The sequence below is a fragment of the Paralichthys olivaceus genome, chromosome 9 (genome assembly GCF_024713975.1).
Source record: "Paralichthys olivaceus isolate ysfri-2021 chromosome 9, ASM2471397v2, whole genome shotgun sequence".
NCBI lineage: Eukaryota > Metazoa > Chordata > Actinopteri > Pleuronectiformes > Paralichthyidae > Paralichthys > Paralichthys olivaceus.
The window spans coordinates 12,720,001-12,742,500 of NC_091101.1; the positions used below are offsets into that span (position 1 = coordinate 12,720,001).

The following is a 22,500-nucleotide window of genomic DNA, read 5'->3' on the forward strand; positions in this document are numbered from 1 at the left end:
AAAACAATGTTGACAAACGACCTGTGGACACGCACCAACCAGTCATTTCAAGGGTAAATATCCGCTTTTAGCCACATTTCACTCGACATGTGTATTTCGCCAAATGTCGCAGATGCATTGTTGCACGTTTGACGCGAAACACACAGTTATAATGGCTGTTTTAGCTCGCAGGCTAACATCACTGTCAAATGTTAATGCACGCACGTCGCCACATTAGCAGTTAGCCACACGGCTACCTAGCATGTCAGCAGTTAGCAACAAACAAGGTTAGCGTGCTATGTCAGACTCGTGCAAACATCGCGGCTCTCTGCAGGTGATGTGCGCTCGAACCCGTGATGTATGTGTTTCTGTTCAGTGCACGGTGCACACGGCTGTTTATGCGCTAATGCAAACAGTTTAGTAGTGGCTACCGCAGTTAGCTGCCGTTAGCTGCGTTAGCTATCATGAGCGCGCAGTAGGGAAAGGGAGCATGCTTGACAACTCCACACGCTGTACAGTGATTTAAAGTGAAGTGCATGTGCACAACCCAAACGTGCTTTACGTTGCATTGTCATATAGTAATGCTAGCTCTTCAGCACGTCTGCTAACCCATCTTTATTGTGTTTTAACGTGATTGCTATGCACTCTGATCCAACCTGTTATTAATACTTTGTGTCTGTGTCCCCACCAAAATAAAAGATGGATAAATGTGGCGTGAAGAAGATAATATATAGAAGAGATGACCATTTAAGCAAACTTGTCTACACTGAAAGCCCTGAGGAGGGAGGTCTGTTGAAGGTGGCTCCCCGCACTGCTATGTCCATCACCTCTGCCACCTCTATCATTCTTCCATCCAGCCCTTTGATGCAGCCAGGACAGGTACCAAACGGCCTCAGCAACAGCCCCCTTCCAGAGGAGCTCACCCCCATCTCTGTCACTGCCACCCTTGGCCCCCTGTTGGAGAACCCACAGCCCTGGGGCCTGACCAAAGATCAGAGGTCTCAGCAGCAGTTGCCCCAGACACAGACGTCTGCTGCGTTTGGGCGTCAAACCTTGGGGAACCATTTGCCTCAGTTGCAGGCCAGTATAATAGACATTACCCAGTCCTCCATGGATTCTCTTATTGGGGGATCAGATCCCAACTTTTTTGCCATGAAAACAGAGGATTTCTCCATGGATAAAGGAGACCAGGATCCCATTGACCTCGATCATGCTTTTGATCACATGGGGAAAGATGTGGACGTGAACCAAAAGCTGTTCAGTGATAACACTCTGGACCTGCTCCAAGACTTCGAGCTCACTGGGTCCCCCTCAGATTTTTACGTAGGTGATGATGCTTTCCTGTCCACTCTGGCAGATGATTCTCTGCTTGGAGATGTTGGCTCGGAGAGGGACAATAAGCCAGCCGTGGTAGAGAGCGGTAATGGCAGTGGTGCGGTCTCTGTCACTCTCAACGGCAGCATTATGAGTCCAGATCAGTCCAGTCCTAGCATATCCACAGCCTCCCCCCTAACCTCTACAACCACTTTGTCTGCATTGGTGAAGAAAGAAAAAGATACTGGCCTCATTCAGCTTTGCACTCCAGGTGTGATCAAACAGGAGAAGATGTCTGCCGGCCAGAGTTACTGCCAAATGAGTGGCACGTCCTCCACAGGCCTGTCCACCTCTAGCCCCATTTCCATCTGTGGGGTCAGCACTTCAGGAGGACCGAGCTACCACTTTGGGGTCAACCCCAGAAGCAGTGAAGTTCAGCAGCTGAAGGAACAGAAGCCAGTGTCCAAACTGTATCTCCCAGTGACGACCATCAGTGGAGCCTGGAACAGAGGCCAGGGTGTTGCGGACAACTCGCTGATGCAGAGGGCTAGCGAGTCTTTCTCAAGCTCTCCCTCCTTCCTTTCCAGCTTTGCAAGGTAAGACATAAATATATTCTGCATGAAATGTGGAGTCTGACCCTGAGTTTTCATTTTCACTTACTTATATAATATATTTGATCCCAGTTATGTTGTATTCAGTCAGCAGACATTTGCTCATAGACGAGAGGTGTTAGTTCCCCGCTTTGCAACAAATCTGTAACTTCAATAACATTTAAAATAATCCAGGTCAGAAACTTCATGCCCACAAATGATCAAAGCTTTGTGCTAAAATAATTAGCAGCATATTAATTGAATTAAATTAGGTTCACAGTTTATGACTTTTTTATTATGTTAAAATAAGTACTGATTTCCACTCTTTCTAAAATGTGATCTGCTCATGTTGTTGCATGTGGGACACGTGAGGCTTGTTGGACAGATACTGAAACCAGTTTTCATTTGGAAAGTCCCTCCCAAGTTTTCCAGTCAGACTAATTTTGAACGTCTTTATATTGTGTATCACATGTTCCTAACTTTTTCTGTAGCTTCCATGGATAAATGAGTGTCTGTGACAGTCTTTCATTATGCTCAGTGTGAATACAATGCTGATGTTTGATTTCCATTTTTAGCTAAAGCTTGCCTTTAGAAATATAGTTCACCTGTGAAATGTCAACATGAAGAAGTGGTGGGTTCACTGATTTACACAGAGTTGATGCCATTAATTGAAACCACTGGCAGCTGGTTGTTTGCGTAACCCAATTTTGGTCAACCTGCTAATAATCTTTATATGAGGAAATGGTTTCATCGTTATTATTACTTCTCTGAAAGCTTGTGTAACCTGACTGCGCTCAACAAAGGGTCAGAACGAGATAGTGTTTCATATACCTGAGACCAATCTCTTTAAAAATGCAATGGTCTCCAAAATATCTCAGTTGTACAACCGCTTCTGTTGTTTATAGTTTATCTTAGTCTTTATCTCATCTCTGTTCACAAATCAAACATTGGTGATAGTGGAAAACTGTTCTCACAAAGTTGGTGACACATATGCATACACAGAAAAAAGTGACAGAGTTAGAGTTTGCACCAGTCAGTTAGTCATGTGAGGCATCAGATAAAGCTCAGGATATTCAATACAGAAGGAAAATATTGATCTATGTAGGTAAATCAGGACACTGCTGTGACAAAAATTGAAGAGTCAATAAGTTGTTATAAAAAGTGATACATCCAATGCCAATAACTGTAGTCTATAAATTTGAGTTGAATTATATTAAGTGTTCCACATGTTAAGGAGAACTGGGGTGTATATGGAAAGGGAGATGCCATATCTACAATTATTTAAAGTGTTGCTTTGCAGCCAAAGCACTTGGAAACACTTTGACCGTTACACTATTTCTGATTTAATGGAATGAAAAATCATTTGATGGTTTTTAAATATGTCACTATGTTTGTTGGCACCTAAAAGAGAGTCTGGTGTTTTCATCCACATCTTCTGTCAGAATGATGACTTTGTTTTTTCCCCTCAGTTGATGAATGAGTAGGTGGACATTTTATGGTTTCCTAATCCTGAAGAAAACATGTTCTGTGCAGGTTTGGTTTGTGGAGCTTTTTACCAAGTAATACAGCTCAATTTAAAAATCAACAGATCTTTCTTAAACTCGAAGGCCCGAGGTTAACCTTTATACAGCTAACCCACTGATCCTGCTTTGTGAGACTGGTTCATGCCTTCACAGGACGTGGTTGTAGCAAAGATATGCTGGAAAAAAACAGGGGAATTCCACTTTTCAGACTGGACAAGCTTGTTCATTAATGTATGTTTATCACATGTCATCAACAGATTTCCTTGTAACCAAGATTGCATATTTATTGTTTAACCTTTGTATCTCTTCAACTGTGCAGTTGCAAAGCCTGTTGGTCTTGATCCAGAAGAATTCACTCAGTGTGGCGTTAAAGAGGTCATTTAGGGCAGATCTCTTCAATTCTTCCAGTTGTATTACGCCAGAATATAAACCTGCGATAAGCACTTTCTTCACTTGAAGCAGATAATTCCCTGAGGAGCAGGGGAGACAGTTCATTCAACAATAAGGATGAATGGATTGTGGCCTTTAAAGAATAGTCAGGCTTGTGCTGTAAGAAGGAAATTCATGCTTTCCAGAGAAGAGTGAAAAAGGCTGCTTGTCCTGCTTTGTGTTACTCACGTGATTCTGCTGAATTTTAATTTCTGCTGTAATTGCTTCCCAGTGAGCTCCCATTCAGATGAAGCTAGAGTCCTGCCCCAGTGTTTGGACTCCACCCGGCCCCACAAAGTGTCTTTTGTACTGTTAAGACTTTTTGCTGCCCTGTAGTGTTTAATGGGTCCAGCTGTAAATGGGGCTGTGGGGCCCAGTTGTGAAGCAGCTCAGTAAAAAGTCGAAGACGTTTGACAGAATCGCACGTCTTGCAGCCTCCTTTGTGTGTGTCTCTTCCACATTTACGCCTATCTGATTCTCAGCATCTGACAAGGAGTGGTCAGTTGAAAGACTGGCATGTAGGAGTGTGTCATTTAATGAGGGCATACATGTATTTCTGTTTGTATTGTTTGTTTGATTATTGTTACTATCTTGTCTGACAGTCATCCTAATGCCTAATGACTGCGAAAACATGGGGAGAGACACGAGATGCACGTGATTTGTATTCCACAAATGGCTCGGATGACACAACATTTTTGTTACTTTAAGGTGTGTGTGTTTGTGTTATTAAGCATGGGATAATGTCTATGCACGAGACATAACCTCAGATAATTAAGTGTTGTTGTGTGGCTGTTTGGTTATAGCTCATTGGTGTGAAAGCTTGACTGTCGGCTTCAACCTGTGTAACATTCAGTGCTGTGAAATAAGCTGAACCCTGAGTTCTTGCGGCGGCTAGAGCGGTTGGCATCAGGTCACTCGGTCCTCCAGCTTCTCAGACAGTGCTGCTGCTTCTGCTTCCTGCTGTGTGAAGCTTGCACACCACAGAGTTCCATATCTGCCTTTGCCTTATAGTTTGCTGATTTGCATTGTGCAGGTCTTTTAACCTCACATTGCTTTTGTTTTCCAAACATAGGCTGGTTATTTATTGCTTCACAATAATGATCTGACTCAGTTTTGTTGTGTGATTCACAAACAACCAGTTATACAATGGAGAATGCTTCACTTCAACAAATGCTATGCTTTGTTCCTATTTTGGGAAATACACACCCTCATTGTATACCCAATTAACATGGATTTGCAGTGAATGGAGGAAAATAATGTGAACATAATTCATTAATAAATAACTAAATCCTCTGGTAGATAGCATGACAGCTCATTTCATTGGACTGCATTATGTAACCTTTGTTTTTACTGTGCTATTTCCTCCTCTGCCTATGAATGGCCCGGCCCATAGTTCAGTCTGTGAGTCAGATGTAATGGCTTAGCCATATACCCTGCTGCAGACTTTAGTCTTTGCCAGGGCTTTCCATGAGGATATGGAGGAGCTAACCAGGGGATTCTGGGGGCATATCCCCCCAGTGAAAACATTCTGATTGTAAAACAAACAAAAAAACATTACACATGATTTGGAGCATTAGTTTACATGCTTGCTCAATGGCCAAAAAAGCATTGTAAGACATTTTAAAGTGTACAATTACTGTGTGAGTCTGAGGCACAGCAACATTTTGCTCATGTGAGGAGGCCAGTTTCCTTGACAACATGGCCTTTTTCCATGTGTCTTAGAGATGGCTCTGCTGTGAAAAGCACAATGTAAATAAAGATAATTCATTCATTTATTAATTCACTACATTGTATGGAAAATACATTTCATTCAGCTGACTTTAATGTTTACTGTGCAATCACCAAGTTGCGTCCATCTGTCTTTTCCAAAGAAGCCAATGTAATGAGGATGGCACGTTTCTGAGTCATCATGCTCTCATTGTTTGGAAGTGGAGAAGAGGGATTGTAAACTGCATGTGCATAGTGAAACACAATTTTTAAATCAAGATGGTGTTTTTATAATGAAAAGTTAATACAATAAAGTGTCTGGTTGGAGCATAATAATAATAATTCACCCCATATGTTACTAGAGTTTCTTGGAGGCCTTTGACACAATTGGGTGCACTGGAGAAAAGTTGTGTGCAAAACTGGCTCACTGAACAGAGCTGTTCTTACATCCCTTGTGCTGACACAGCAGTGTTTATCTATAGGGGCGTGTGTGTGAGTAACATACAGCTCAGGCTTGTCACACATAAAAGATCGGCAAAGTTTTCCCTGATTTTATTTCATGAACATAGATTGGTTCATAACTTCAGCTCAGCGTCCCTGTTTATTAATCTCTCACCTACTTATGTAGGTATGTGCTGCGGGTAGTATATGGCACATACAGTCATGCTGTAGCTGCCAAGTGAGTCAGCAGGCGGCCCTACTTTTTTCAGTTCACTGTGTAAAGCCTAGTTTATGCTTCTGCGTCACGTCGACATTGAGCATTCGAAGTTCTGCGTCGAGGGAACGCGTTGCTCTGCAATTCACCGCCATGCCGCTAGGGGGGTGTGGCTGTGTGTTTGTGTGGTTTATGGGTTATAGCCGAATCCTTGCTTTTTCTTCCGATCACAGTAAACAACGGCGACCGAGGTGGAGCAGCTGTATTTGGAGTTGGAGCTCATCAATATTGAAGAACAAATGCTTATATTCCAAATGTTGAAGCTCAGGCGAGAGAAAAGACGTTTGCGGAGGTGGTACGACGAGTAAGAAAGACCGGAAAAAGCAACTGTCGGAACTTACGTTCTGAGCGGATCAATCACAGCGCTTGCTGTCCACGTCGACCGACGCGACGCAGAAGCATAAACTAGGCTTAAGAATTTGCTTTTTCTCAGTATCAGTTATCTGAATATTTATCTGATATTTTGTTTTTAGACAGTTGATGTGACAAAGCAAGACATTTGAAGACGTCACTTTGGGTTTAGGAAATTGTGAAGAGCAGTATTTCTGGCATTTTATAGTCCAGTTGATAAAAAGAAAATAATGGGCATATTATCTGGCAATTAAAATGGCTATTAGTTGCAGCACTTATATTACCATACTGACTCCAAATAATGTCTCTGAGTCTCTACTCTGAAGCGGGCAGAATTTAAAAGTGCCTGGGCAAGTTGTGTCTTCACTAAGATGGTAAAACTTTGAACATTTCACATTTGAGACTAGTGAGTCAACTTTGGGAGTTGGCTCTGATTCACTCCTGAATAAAACTGTAGAGAGAAGCTACTTGAAAACTAGAATGGCACACAGCCGAGCACATACCTCTGCCAAAATATATATATATATATTTAAAAAAAGGAATTGGTCTGTTAACCATAACGATTTGTTTATATTAAAAACATTATTAAAGAAAGTAAACAAATAATCCTGGATCCGCACCTTAATCCACATCTGCACCAAAATCAAATGAGTTTTTCCCAGGTCCCTTCCCTCCTCCAAGTTTGGTGGATATTGGTTTACTAGTTTTTGCGTAATCATCAGAAATAAACCAACAGACGGAAAAACAAACCAATAAACAAACACGGGTGCAAACCTCCTTGGCGGAGGTAATAAACTCTCCACCAACCCTGTGCTGCTTTAAAACAGATTTCTGACTTCTCTGTCACAGCAAATGCGTTTACAATTTCCCCCGTCATTGGTTTTCCGCACCTCTAAGTTGGAAATACTGAGCTATGTTGTTGGCAGCTAATTTTTTATGTATCATATACAAATCTTATTGACTTGTTAAGGGACCTTTTAATGATCTTAATAGTAGAGCTGGATATTTGCTGGGTTATTGTTCTGTCTCAGTTTATATTTCTATGTATACATCCACACATATAATATACATTTAAAGCTTATATTTAGTGTATAAATAGACTGCTCTGTCTTGGCTCTGTGTACTTTGCGTAATGTTTGGTCAAAGTTTCTATTCAGTACAGTCTTGCTTTGGCACACCCACCACACCTTTGTCTCACCTTATCTATCCCCTCTCTTTCTCTTCCTCTTCTCTTTTTCATCCCCTTGCTTTTGTTTCCTGTAACTAAGGGCAGAGACCTTGTTTGTCAGCAGAAGCTTTCAGCAGCTGTAAATAATCTTTTATGATATTGCCTGTGTGTGTACGTGACATGTGAGTCTTTCGACTCTGTATTATGCATGAGTGTGTAGGTGTGTGTCTGTGTATACGTGCGGTTGTGTCATGAGCAGACCAGTGGCAGGCGGACGGTAGAGTGCTGCCGAGGAGCGCTCACTCTCCTGACCTACTTTCCCTCCCGCCTCTCCACAGCTGGCGCCGAGTGAACGTACCAGATCAAATGCCAGCCATTCCAGTCCCTTTTTGCGTTATTATCTAATTTCCCTGTAACCACAGTCTTGCCTTTTTCTGTATTTGTTTGTTTTGTTTTGACACTGAATAGCTTTACAGAAAAGAAAAGTGGCTACAGATCATTCAGTGTGTTGTTTGTGATGTTATTTTTACATTTGTGTACAGTTGTCGAGTCAGCAAAATCAAACTTGGGAGTGGGTTCCTCCCACATCCAGTTGTTTCCAGCTGAAGGCATTACAGTTATGCACACAGAAGCAGCAGCAAGCCTTCAATTCATTGTACAGGCTGCTCACCCACACACAGTCACTAACAGCTCCTCTGATGGAAACTGATATGGAAACTCAAATCCGTTGGGCTTATTTTTCTTGAGCTCAGACATAGGTTTGGTTTCTTCTTCTGGTGTTTAAAGCCAAGCATTAGCTGCTGCTTGAGGCTACAAAATGTAGCCATTATTAAAATAGGTTCGTCAGTACAGCGTTGATGAGGAGATAATGGCTCCTTGCAGACAGTGCTACTGAGGCATCATCCAGAGTATCACATCTCCCTGATAAACAATGTCAGGGATATGACAGGGGACAATTGAAAGGAAGAATCTTATGGATAAAGAAAAAAAAAAACTTCTTCTGTATATGCTACATATATAAATAACCATATGGCCTTCAGTCTCCAGTTCTCATCCTAACTTAACATCTATGTGAGATTTTTTGAACCACGGTGTTAGACCAACTCAGTATCCAATGTAATTGCATCTGTATTGAGACAGTTCTGCACCTCGCAGCTTATGTCCATTGCCAAAGTTCCATGCCCTTTAAAGTTATGTGCTGAAATGAGCATATACTATTTCTGACTACCATGGTGGAGACTGGGGTCTTTGTCCTATCACAGAGCTGGAATTCTAACTTTAGCCTCAAGTGTTTAAGTTGCCTAACTCTACCATTAAACCGTACCTAACTATTAATGTGTTTTAAGGCTCATATTTTTTTCTAATCATAGCTGCTCTGTGGACAGTTTGCAACAGAAAACAGCATGAAAACTGCTCTACAACACCATCACATAATGAGGGAAGAAGTATGTTGTTCATGAATAGAGTTCAGTGTTTTTCTTACCATTGCCACTGTTTTCCTTACCCCTGGTCAGAGCGCTAGCAGCTCTCCTGCTGTTACAGCTGTACCCTCTGAGAAGCAGAGAACAGGCTCACCCATCTACATTGCAGTGTTTCCCACTGTGTGTGGCAGCAGCGCACACTGGACTAATGCACGAACACTCAGGTGGTACGCTCTCATGTGCACCCAAATGACAGGTACACAGAGGACAGGTGGTTATCCCGAGTTGTGCCTGGCTGCTGATGGCATAAAGTAGTTTATTTGGGGTGGGGTTGATGGTTGCTGCTGATGGTCAGTTCGGGTCAATGTCCCTTGAGAGATAGAAGAAGGGAATGCAGAGCAAAGAGCGTTGTGCATAGCTCTACAATGATGCAGCTGTGCAAAACTCTAAGTTATCATATTTGATCATCAAGTAACTGTCAGAGAGAAATACTTCTTGCTCTTCAAAACAGATTTTGGCATGGTTGTAAAATGTAAAATGTCCACTTATGTTTATTTTCATAGATGATCAAACTCCAATTTTCATCTGTGGAGAACAAGTAATACTGAAATTTTATGTTGATGTTTCCCTTAATTTATCACAAATTATATGTTTTAATTTAGTGTAGCAGCATTACTTATGTTTGGTGAGGTTGTTTCACTAATGGCAGTGTACTTACAGCATATATACATTCCGACTGTTTTTATTGGACGGCACAGGAGGTGGATATTTTGGAGAAGTCCAGCCCAGTCTTTGGCCACACAAACCCAGCCTCTCCTCCTCTTATAGAAGCTGTGTTGTTGTTCTGCTTGCAAGCTCAACTCAGAGCGTGCAGGCCAGTTCCCCTTTCTATTTTGGTGGCCTTTACCTCAGGGAAGGAGCACTTCCTTCTCCTCCTCTGCTCTCCTCTACATGCTCAGAGTTTTGGTGAAGATTAAATTTTTGTACGATGTTGGTCCATATCAGTCGCAGTAATAAACATTGCAGTAACAAAGAAATCCGATTTAAAGCATGCAGCAACCCAGTCAGATTTTTGTGGAGAGCAGTGCACTATAATTTTCAGTTTTATTTAGGGGCTTGGTCTCGCCACATGTGAGTTGGGATGGGAACTAAGAACTGGTTCCAAATGGTCTGAACCATCGAAATCTTATGCTTTGATTCCATTTTTTGACAGATGCTCATTGTAAATCAATCAATAAATATTTTCATGCAATAAGATGACAACATTGTAAAATAATAATTTTAGGTAAGAAGGAAGGACCTGAAATTATGTATTTCCACACTGCAAATTCCAGAATGCCATGTATTTGACACTCTACGCAGCAGTGCCACTGCTTCCCCACCGAGGCAGCACGACCAATACTGAAGGTACATATCTTATTTTTAGCTTTTGCAGGCAGACTTTTATCTGTGACTAAGAAATCCTATATCATTGTTCCCCATACACAGGTTGTACCACCCCGGCAGATCGAGGTAGATAAAATCACTTAGTTTAAACTCAGGAAAGTCTCACATTAGAGTATATTTTCTAACTAAGTTTACTGACCGACTTACATGTGTGGAGACTAGAAACAGCAGGTAAACTGGAGCTTTTGCATACCTGAGTCACATGCACTTATTCATCTTACTCTGCTTCTACTGTGTGCTCTAACTCAGGGATAATAAAACTGTTGTGATGATTCTGAAAACATGTTTATGTCTATTTTCCCCTCAAAAGAAAAGGCAATAGTACTGATAAGTAAGTATGATAGATTTTTCTCTGAGGTGTTTCATTTGCAGTGGCTGGGTTTGAAGAAGGTCATAACTGTAGGTTGATGTAGACAAAGATGTGGAATAAATGCACAAACAGAAAATTATCTAAAGCACCCAAAAATGATGGACTTTACAATCTAGTAATCTAATATAGGTTTTACAGCTGTTTATCTGAGGTGACAAAGAGGCTGCAGTATGAAGAGCAGGCTCCTGCTACTCATGACACTCACAGCTAAAAGGGGATTATGATTTGTTAAGCGGGGCAGTGGGCCACTGGCATTATCGTAAATGCATGAAGAGGCTCAACTCACTGTAGGCCAGGCTGATTGATCACACTCCCGCAGACGACTTTCTAAGTGTTGCTCTGGTTAAAGTTGAGACACATTTTGGGGTGTATCTGCCTTAGTGCTGCGGCTGAGTTATGACCGACAGTGAACTCTGAGGGAATGTGAGAACTTCCTGTTGATGGCGAGTGCAGACTTCAACAGATGGTTTCTAAAAGAGGAAGTTTGGTCTCTCCGCATCACTTTGCAGCTTTGATTGGTTTGTGCTTGACATTCTCCACAAATTGATTTGTCACTTTAGCTCAGATGAACATAGTCAAATAAAGTTTAGAGATAAACACTGGAGAGTGGTGATGTCACTTCAGACTTACTTTGTTGTTGGAAAGGAAGAGCAGCTGCAGTAATTGGATTTGAACCAGTAGCCTAAAGCTGTCGTGTAAAGCTGTCCTGGTGACGTCCCAGTGGGCCATTAAAGGACTAACTGGTTACCCTCCCCCACGCCCTCCGACATCATCACCACTCATTAGCGTCCTACGTCCACCCTGCTGGTCACCCCACCCTTTTTTTGGGCCTTGAAGGGCTTTTGTTTGCATGTGCACTCTTATTGGCAGTGTGTTAAGGAAAGCCCACATAAATCTGTGTATGACAGATGGCATATCAGCTTCATCATGGCAGAGGCACAGCTTTGATATTAATTATATTACTGTACGCATCTTCACCCAGGCTGCTGCTGCCTCTTTTAATGAATGACAGTTGGCTGTGATCCAAACAGCTTCTCAGATGTGGTGATTCAGGGTATAATGAAATACTGAGATAATTTAAATGACGGTAATGAAACATTAATAATAAATGCTAATTGGAACAAAATGAATGCAGACTGTGACCCATGATTCCTCCATATGGGAATATCATCACAGCACAATTGTAGGCCATGGCAATATGAAGCAAACACAATACTTTAATTATCACAAATTGTTGACCATCCTATAATGACCATAAATGTTTTTATTTAGACGTGTTTCCATTAACTGATTTCAAAACTGTATTATTTTCCGTACTGGCAGCTGTAGGATGGAAAAAGCTATAAACACAATGTTGACAAATTATCACCTAATAAGGTAGTTACTGGCATTATGACACGTCAGTAAACAATAGCGCCTTTACACATCGAGCAGACACTGAGGAGCAACATTATTTTAGCCGTTAGCTATTAAATGCCTCACTATGTTCATCAGTTACTGTGTACATTTCATCAGTTACTGTGTACATTTCATCAGTTACTGTGTACATTTCTCTGCTGTTTGGTTTTGAGGATGTGGTTTACAGTTGGTTTATATGAGCCTTTTTTCTGAAAACGGCTGCCTGATGCATCTTGAGAGGACACTCATAATGATGGTGGGACTAAAATAAAACTGTTAAGTTAAAGTGGCACTGAATCATTGAGCAGAAAGATGCTAAAGTTTTCCACAGAGACGAGAGGGACTGCAGCATCATACACTAATTCTTTGCGGTTTGTGACCACAAACGGCATCTTTCACTGTCTTTTGATGATGCAGCTTCAAGTTCACTAGTCTGATGACTTTTCTTTTTCTCTCACGCCCCCTGACATACAAATCTCTGATTGCTGAATTTGTAATTTTATGTATTTATTTTAAACGGGTCTTTTTGAGCTCATGTTCAATTTTCAACTAAAAACATGTTTAGTGCAAGAAATAAACACATTATTTAATGTCTAAAATTATGTTCCTTTACTCATGAACAACAGAGTCCAGCTGAAAATATTTATATTATTATTCAGATTGTCCACTTAAAACAATGATAAATTGTGCACACAATATGCAGTGAGATTTATTGTTTTGTGCTTCTTTATGAAACATCTTGGTTGTATCTACCAAACCTAAATTAAAACCTTTTGTTCTTCACAACATTTGGCAGAATGTGATCTTGGCAGTCAGATCTATGTGAAAATACTCATTGGCCGGATACCAGGTATCAACCCTCACAGCTGGACCAGGAGGAAAGTGTGTGATTCACCCCATTTGGTGTCCACACCTCCCAAAGCTAACCAGGATACTGTGAGCAATTCACTGCAAGATCTGAATTTCTGCTCAGTGTCAGGAAATGAAAGATCACAAATTGTAAGCCTGCAGTTGTATTGAATACAAGTCTTAAGAGGTAAATGGACAGACTTATTGATCACAATGTGTTGTCAGTGATGCTCAGAAAGCTCTCAGCCCTGTCATGGTTAGACACAGTCCTCTGAGGTTTCTGTCTCATGGTTTATTTATTTATTTTATCTGACTGCTAAACGCTTCTGGACTTGATGCTTTAATGTTTCACTCAGGGTTTCCTTTTGTGCCGTGCTCTCTGACTGCTGGGGCTTTAATGATAACCTCATGTTTTATAACTATGAGTGAACTTGATTCTGTGGCTCTAATCTGCATGTTTTTATTGTGCAGCCACCATTCGGAGCAGTTTTTAGCAAAAAACCCTGTTTGTTTTAATCGAGTTGGCAGAAGTCGGATTGTTGCTCGTCTCAGGCTCAATATCCTCTCAGTGTGGGCGTTGTTTTTGTTGCTGTGGCCACTTGGTTAGGAAGGGGGTGTGGACCTCTGGGCATTGCTTGAAGTAAAGCAGGATGTCCTCTAGTGGTGATTTTGAAAAGGTGCATCTCCAACCATTGGCGACTATGTCTGGAAATGTTTGTGGTTGAAATCAAAGGAAGAATTTGCCGTTTTATGACAGACACTAGATTTAGGATGGGACCACAGCTCTTCATATAATTTAGGCCCAAACAGGAACAGTAAGACTCCCTTTTCTTCACTCATGATGTTTAAATGAAGGCAAAGTTGAGGAAAAACAAGCACAAGGAACACATTGATGCAAATAGGAAGATACGTATGTGTAGGGTATCTGTGTAGTTTATTTATTTGGTTTAAGTGCAGAGTTTTTAGTGTGAACTACGGCTGAACTGTTGAAACTGAGAGGATGCTTTCAGGAGTAGGCAGTATAAATGGCATACTGTAAACATACAGTATGTTTTACTGTATGGAATAAAATAAGCTAAGCAGCAATTTGAATAAGAAACATTACAAAGAAACAGTTTTAGCAGACAGTAAAGGTCGATGTGCAATGCGACATATTTATTTATCAAATATACATTTTTATGGTAAGAGAAAGTATCTCTGATGTTTCTCCTCTGTCTTTATCCTTGCTTTCCAGTTCTACCTCTAGACAGGAAGGAGGCAATGCTACATCCTCAGTGCAGGCAAAGAGCGGGAATCATAAAATCTGCCTCGTGTGCTCTGATGAGGCGTCAGGCTGCCACTACGGCGTTCTCACCTGTGGCAGCTGCAAAGTCTTCTTCAAGAGAGCAGTGGAAGGTATGAAGTCAGACATCTTTATTTCCTGGTTGATTGATTCATCATGTCCCACAGGTGTATGCACATGCTGGAGTTGTTATAATTTAAGGTAGGCGGCATGATCATTACAAGTTTAAGGATATATACAGCTAATTGGAGTTATTTCTCTGGAGTTTCTGCCAAAGCACTGAAGGTCAATAACAGTTAAATCTTCCTCTTGGTGCCTCAGGTCAGCATAATTACCTTTGTGCCGGGAGGAATGACTGCATAATAGACAAGATCAGAAGGAAGAACTGTCCGGCCTGCCGCTTCCGGAAGTGTCTGATGGCAGGCATGAACCTGGAAGGTACGTATTAACCACACGGCTGAGGCGTAATAGTGAAACGTTGAGGTTGTTCCTGTCTCCTCTTCACCTTTTCTCTTTTCATCATGTATTCCCATCCTGCATGTTCACTGCTGTTGTCTCTACTCCAGCACGCAAAACCAAGAAGATGAACCGCTTAAAGGGCACCCAGCAGAGCAACCCACCAGAGGTGGTGACGGCTCCACCGGTTGAGGCTTGCCCTCTGGTACCCAAGTGCATGCCTCAACTCGTCCCCACAATGCTTTCCCTGCTGAAAGCTATTGAGCCGGACACCATCTTCGCCGGATACGACAGCACCCTGCCCGACACCTCCACCCGCCTCATGACCACCCTGAACAGGCTGGGCGGCAGGCAGGTCATCTCTGCGGTCAAGTGGGCCAAATCTCTGCCAGGTTAGTAGACAGTGAATCTAGGATTATATCAAAGTCATTTGCAAAGTGAAGGTTGGACACAGTTAAATGAATCTGCAGTTTTAAAATGTTTCTGTGTTTACATATCTCTCATTTCTCTGTAATGACATGTGGACACACTTTATAATATGTGCTGTTGTTGTTTGGTATTTCTTAAAACTACCTGCTGAACACATTTAATCACTCATTAAAATGTTTCCTGTATTTTTTGGGGGGGTAACTGTTCATGGTCACCCTCACCAACACCCTACCACGCTTTGTGACCTTGTGCTAATACTCATTGGAAGTATCTCTCTGTTCTTCGGCTCAGGTTTCAGGAACCTGCACCTGGATGACCAGATGACACTGCTGCAGTGCTCATGGCTCTTCCTCATGTCTTTCGGTCTTGGCTGGAGGTCTTACCAACAATGTAATGGCAACATGCTCTGCTTCGCGCCCGACCTTGTCATCAACGAGTATGTATTGTTTACTTTACAGTTAATATTTGAACTTGTGTTTTAAAAAACAAACGCCAACAGCGCATTCTCTAATTGACATCATGTCTCACTGTTGCCTTTAGAGGTGAAGCATGAAAGTGTCACGTTATGCCTGTTGTGACAACACATCAGGGTTATCTGTATTACCCCACGACTGAGAACTATTCAATTATTGATACACACGGAAATATTTAGAGAATCAATCATTTCTAATACTTTCAATAAATAAAAGATCATTTTAAAGTAGTTTTTACAAATACAAAAGTGCTGCCTTCCACCACTATACTGTGAACCCAGTAACAGTCTCTTCTCTTGGTTGCCAGTATTGGTAAAGTAAACATATTCAATTGTATGGCTTGATAAATGGAGTCTTTACTTGAACTGCACAGAAATCGAGCACTGATGTGACATCTGACAGTCTGTGATTTTCTATTCCCCAGCTGCCGACGCACACATCTGTTTATTTATATCTATCAGCAGCTCTCTGCTCTGTAACTGTTGTATATCCCAAGAATCAGCCAGTGCCAGCTGTCATCAGTATTCATCATCCATCATCTTTTTTATAGACTTGATGACTCCATTTGTAAACGGCGCTCTGAGTGTAGTTAGCAGTCGGCACATCACACATGCTCAGGGCAGTAATATTGTTTTGCTCACACTGTTTGTTTAAATTTGCATCTGATGATGGCCGCTGTAATCTGAATATTGGCCACACGTCTAGCAGCACTGGAGTTGCTACATATGACTCCAAATAAAGAATAGAACGAGTTTCCCAGTAGTGTGTGTTAGAAGCGTATATGAAAGTTTTTGCGACTTGTACTGTAAAATGCTTTGAGTGGTCAATAAGCCTTGAAAAACATTATAATAATGCAGTCCATTTTACCATTTACATGCTGTTTAACTTTGTCCTTTTCTGATTCCACTAGGGAGCGGATGAAGCTGCCCTACATGGCCGACCAGTGTGAGATGATGCTGAAGATCTCCACCGAGTTAGTGCGGCTGCAGGTTTCCCACGACGAGTATTTGTGCATGAAAGTCCTGCTGCTGCTCAGCACAGGTCAGACTTTTCACCCTCACATGGCTGAACTGCCATTCACCTTCTTCCAGCATCACAAGTGAAAGGTGGCACTGTAATGACGCAATCATTGCAGAACCCTTTACTCGAGTCCAATACTGTCCACCGATGCTGAAGGATAATGTTGATGGATGCACGGAAGGAAACATTCCACCACAGCACTTTCCCAACTCATTATCTGACATGCAATTATCGTAAATAAGAATTAAATCACCCCCTGCCTGGTTAGACGCAGAGAAATACACACACCCAGTTTCACTAACAAACTTACTGACAGTCCACGGAAACTAGGAAATGTAAATCAGGAGTTATTACAGGAGAGTTAATGATTGTAATCAAGCTGGTGTAAAATGTATTTTCAATCATTTAATTGCAGGTAGTTGAACACACCTCAGCTTTGTGTGCAGCTTTCATCAGGGTGTGCTTGCTTTGTATGGGCAGGTGTGTTTCCTGTCAGATCTCTGTGATGCTAAATATAAATGGTGATGCACGCTGAAATAATGTGGTGTATATTTAGACATTTACTGTTATTTAATATGGAATTTACCCACATGAAAATGCAGTTGAGACGTGTTTGTGAAGTATTGGCACTAAAAACTCCTCGCTGGCACACTACAAAAGATCCTTATCTCTGTCCCAGAAGTTAACCTTGATTTCCCTGCCACAGTGCCAAAGGACGGTCTGAAGAGCCAGGCGGTGTTTGATGAGATCCGGATGGCCTACATCAAGGAGCTGGGGAAAGCTATCGTGAAGCGTGAGGAGAACTCCAGCCAGAACTGGCAGCGTTTCTATCAGCTCACCAAGCTGCTCGACTCCATGCATGAGGTACAAAGAGCCAGCACACGGTGCAGCTACATGTTTTCAGCTGCAGTCTACAACTCTTCTTCTAATGTTTAAACAGTGATCTACTGTCTGGGTTTCATCGTATCATTGCATTTAAAGCATTCACCTAGTTTAAACTGTTTTGCCAAAAACAAGTTGGAGTTGCGGAGTACAAGTTTTACAGCATTTACATGTTGAGACAAATATCTTCATAACCACCCTGCCCCGTGCGTACTTAAACCAGGCCTTTGTTAATCCACAATGTGTTTTTGTTTTGCATCGCACACACAAAACTATGTGCGTGTATTGATGTTAATCCCTTCATCCTCTGTGTGTCCTCAGATGGTCGGAGGACTGCTCAACTTCTGCTTCTACACCTTTGTGAATAAATCCCTGAGTGTGGAGTTCCCAGAGATGCTGGCAGAGATCATCAGCAACCAGTTACCAAAATTCAAGGCCGGGAGCGTCAAACCCCTCCTCTTCCACCAGAGATGACTGTGCCCCGCAACAGACACGATGCCTTAAAAATCCCACCACGTCACCTCGCGTCCCCTTCCCGCACGCCCACCTAACCCTAACCCCCCCCCCCCCATTCCCACCCACCTCCAGATGTAAGGACTGAGGATCTGAGGCGAGGAGCGAATGATGTTATGCAACTTTGTGCAGTGGCTCACAGGTCTGGAGGGAAGAGAGAGAGACTGGAAATGTTTGTGCAGATTCCAGACAGCGAGCACAGAGGTTGTGTTGTCGTAGCGTTTAACAACAAGTAGGAAAATATTTGTAAGATAAAAGATAATCACAAAGAGAAATAGGCTAACATCCACGTTGTCTCAGGTTTCTTACCTTCAGATACAAACCAATATCTAAGATAGATGAAACAAATATCTATGTACAGGTTCTGATAGTATTTTCTACATTTTCAAATCGTAACAGTTTATACAGTTTTTCCAGGTCATTGTTACCTGGGAAGGTAACAAAGCTTAATTAATAACACACTCTTACGTAGGCTTTGAGACTGTACGTTCCTCATTTAGTTTTTCTAGGAGGTTTTAACAAAATGTTTGTCAGTCATACGGGGAAAAAAACTCCACTCGTTAAAAAGCATATTTCTGCTTTGCTTTGGACATGCGAAACAATTCTGTTGGACTGTTAAGCAACATTTGACAGGATGATTTCTCCCACAAGCCAACCTCTTCCAGGTTAACACAGGTCTATTTCAAAAGGGAAAAAATATGTGCCTTGTTTGCTTCAAATATCATCTTCGCCATTTTTCTTCCTCCTTGTCTAAGGCGTGCTTCTCTTTAACCCATCACGGTCTTCCTTCATCGTGCATTGATTGTACTTTTTATATCACATGCAGTTGCAAGTTCCTTTGTTTTTGTTTTCTAGTGACTGTGTTTCTCTTTAGAAGTGGCAGCTCAGTCCATCGTCCGTGTCGAACTGATCCTTATTCTTAAGAAAGAATATTCAAAGCCTGCCTCCCACACATTTAACTCCACGTTTAAAGTGCGATTCGAGCACTTAGTTCCCTGCTAAAGGCTTTAAAAGACTGTGAAGAGACTGTTGTGCTGCACAGTTTTACTATATGAGTTTAGATGAAACTTTAAACTGTCTCTAATAGGAATTAGCTCACGTTGATGTTTATTTTAATCCCCACTCCGGCCCCAATAGACTAATAATGGAATGTCAAGTTTGTGCGTCTACCAATCAACAATTGGAGGGCATATTTTATTTTTGCAAGATTATGTCATTTTTGATTTATCAGAAAAATTCTGCAATGACTCCGAATGGTTGATGAAAAACCGTCCTTCATGTTTTCCTCCTTCTTGCATTCTGTTTTCTAAACTCAACAAAGATGCAGTTTCGATTCTGCCACTGACGATCCTTCCACAATTTATCCGCGCTCTCACTAACGTCTATTTTGGAAATTACTGCCTTGCTTTTATTTGTTGAAGGACTGGTTTACCATTGTGGGAAATATGTTGACTTGCCGACATGTGCAGAGTCGAGTGGATCAGTCACGTATCTGGACAGTAAATGTGATGTTGGAGTGAGCAGTTGTTAAGTTCAGCTATAGACTGAAAACAGGGGAACAAGCTAGTCTGACTTTATCAGCACCACAAAACGTATTTGGCACTTAGAGGACACAACTCCAGATCCCCTGAAGTTAAATCAATTTCACATAATATTTAAGACGTTAATTATGACTCCTGGATCCCCCCCGATCCAGACCCCCACCAAACTTAAATGGGATCTTTCCTCACCTATACCACATCCAAGCCAACAAACAGACGGGTGAAAACAGAACCTCAGAACAAGTCACTGCTTTACGTGAGCTTATATGGCAAGACCCTTTCTGAGCTGGTATTTTCACTGGTTGCCTAGCAACTGGTCCTCATCATGAAACGCTCCCTCCTTCATATTTACTGTGCAAACACAGGGAGTGCTATCAAATCTCCTCTCACTCAGAAAAAGGGAAAACGTGTACTTCCCAGAATGCTGAACTTTTCCTTTAATGTGAACAGTTAGTGTGATTGACAGCTCATCTGAAGAGTGCGTTGGATCGGCTGATGGCAGATTCATTCACCAGTAAACCTCCCACAGCTGCTGAAAACCCCCTGACCCTCTGCTTTAACCCCTCTGCTCTGTCAGCCCCTCGTCTTTTAGGAACTTTGCATGTTTTATTTGTTTGTGTATTTAGTCAAACCCCAATGTTGGAAAGCACTTAGCATCCGTCACCTGACAGAGTCCAGGCCACAGTGAAGGCAGCGTGTCACTGACTGGGAGGCAGACAAAATGAATCCTTTATTCTCTGGGAACTATTTCGGTGCCAAACTCTTTTGTCTGTTTCCAGTGATGCTGAAACTTTATCAGTGTTAGTATGAAAAGAGAAAAATGAGTCCCAGCATTGAAGCTGATCAAATTTGTCTGATGAACAGAGTTGATTCGAGGTCATTAGCGAGGAGAGAAAAGTATTTGTAACACGAAGCACTCAGATGTGTTGTGTAATCACAGATTAATGTAGGTCTGTCAGTTTCCCCAATTACTGTGTGGTGTGTAAGATGATTTTAATTGTGTGTTTTCATCAGTCGAGTTTGTCACCGGCGTGTTTCACAACCCCGACATGCTGTTTGTGTTTATTAAAGCACAAATGAATCCAGGTTTTGACACGAATGTGGCTCGTACAGAGGAATTAATTCAGATGAAAATATAATTGGATGAATATGTCGAGTGAGCGTGTAGTAAAATGTCAAAATGTTCTAAAATACCCCAACAAGGAAATTAAAAGCACTAATAAACATGAAGCCACTCCCACACTCAGGTTGTTGAAACTTTGTCTGATTCGCAGTATGTGTTCGTCCGTGTTTGGTCGTTAATGTCCTGACATCAAGAACCAAAAAACAGGAAAAATTCAAACACACAGATGATGAAAAATTTTACCAATGTTCTGTCACCGCTGACATTCATACCCAGGCTTCGAAAAAGGACACCTTGTATATTTTTTATCTTTATTTTGTTCTGAAAACCTCATATACTGCATTGGGTTTACTCATGGGTTACTTTCACATTCAGTGAATCCAGATCTCTGCTGCTGCTGCTGCTGCTGCTGCTCATGTAAACAGGTTTATATACATCTATATATGTGAAGTCACACACTTGCCTCTTCTTCTTGCTCAAAAATGTATCCCTGCTTGTACATTTTTGAGGAGGATAACTGAATATGCAAACGAAATGACAGATAATCTATCACCATCACACAAGATGTGGTTTCCTCTTTGTTTTTCTGATATAAGCTAATTGCATATAGGAGATTTACACTCAACTTCAGGAACAGATTCACTTCACATCAGTAACCAGTCCACACAGACTGCACAAAAAAGCCTATTTGATGTTTAAATACAAGGTGACCAAAGCACGTACAGACAGATTCAACATGTTCGTGTAAACTAAGTAGCACATAGTTGACAAATGTACAGGTTTTGTGTTTCAGTTTTTTTTTTTAAAAACACATTTTTCACTCCAACATTGATGGCTTTGGTCAAATTGTGTAATACTGTGAATAGGATAGGAGTCAGTCTTTTTCACACACAAACTGTTTGTGAAAGTAATCAACCAGCTTGAATCTAAAAAGATTTGCACTACCCAAATATTGTTTGAAAATCTATTTTGTATAAAATATATGCAGACATTAACTTTTGAGAATTATCAAGGGCAGATCATGTTTCACTGGTATATTCTTTCTCAAAAAAAAGCTTTGTTTTGCTTAGAAAAATAATCAAATATGTACATATAATCCATTGTAAAGAAAATGTGGTGTAATTGTCTCCAGATAATAGTTTTTCTATACGGACTCTGTTTTATTTCTCCTCTGTAGTGTGACTCCTGTTGATCTTTCCCCCTCTTATTGATTAAAGATCGAACTGTATGTCTTTGTGTGGTACTTCTCAAAACAAGGAACTGTATGCTGATATTTGCCATGATATTAACTGGATGATTAAGAACAATGGAAGCGATCCAGCTTGTTGTATGCCACTTTTTATGATCACAGCAAACACTTGTTCATCAAATAAACGCGCTTTTCCATTCTGGCATGTGGTTCATTGACTCTCAGTGACGTCCAGTGACATTATCTCTGCAGCATCTTGTTGTTGTGATGTTTAGTTTTTTTAAAGAGTGTGTTATTGAGTCTGGGATTCTGACTGGCTGTCTGCACCAGCT

The 22,500-nt window shown here is 41.4% G+C and overlaps 1 protein-coding gene across 1 annotated transcript in view; it reads left to right on the top strand.

Annotated features, from left to right (window-relative positions):
• Positions 1–22,368, top strand: part of nr3c1 (nuclear receptor subfamily 3, group C, member 1 (glucocorticoid receptor)) — a 22,666-nt gene extending 298 nt beyond the window's left edge. Inside the window, exons 1-9 of the mRNA XM_020103452.2 lie at positions 1–53; positions 679–1,889; positions 14,495–14,655; positions 14,864–14,980; positions 15,109–15,390; positions 15,719–15,863; positions 16,811–16,941; positions 17,627–17,784; positions 18,124–22,368. The exon at positions 1–53 is cut by the window's left edge and continues 298 nt beyond it. Coding sequence (XP_019959011.2) covers positions 679–1,889; positions 14,495–14,655; positions 14,864–14,980; positions 15,109–15,390; positions 15,719–15,863; positions 16,811–16,941; positions 17,627–17,784; positions 18,124–18,276 — 2,358 coding nt within the window. The 5' untranslated portion in view covers positions 1–53 and the 3' untranslated portion in view covers positions 18,277–22,368. The remainder of the gene's footprint in view (positions 54–678; positions 1,890–14,494; positions 14,656–14,863; positions 14,981–15,108; positions 15,391–15,718; positions 15,864–16,810; positions 16,942–17,626; positions 17,785–18,123) is intronic.
• Positions 22,369–22,500: the final 132 nt, after the last annotated feature.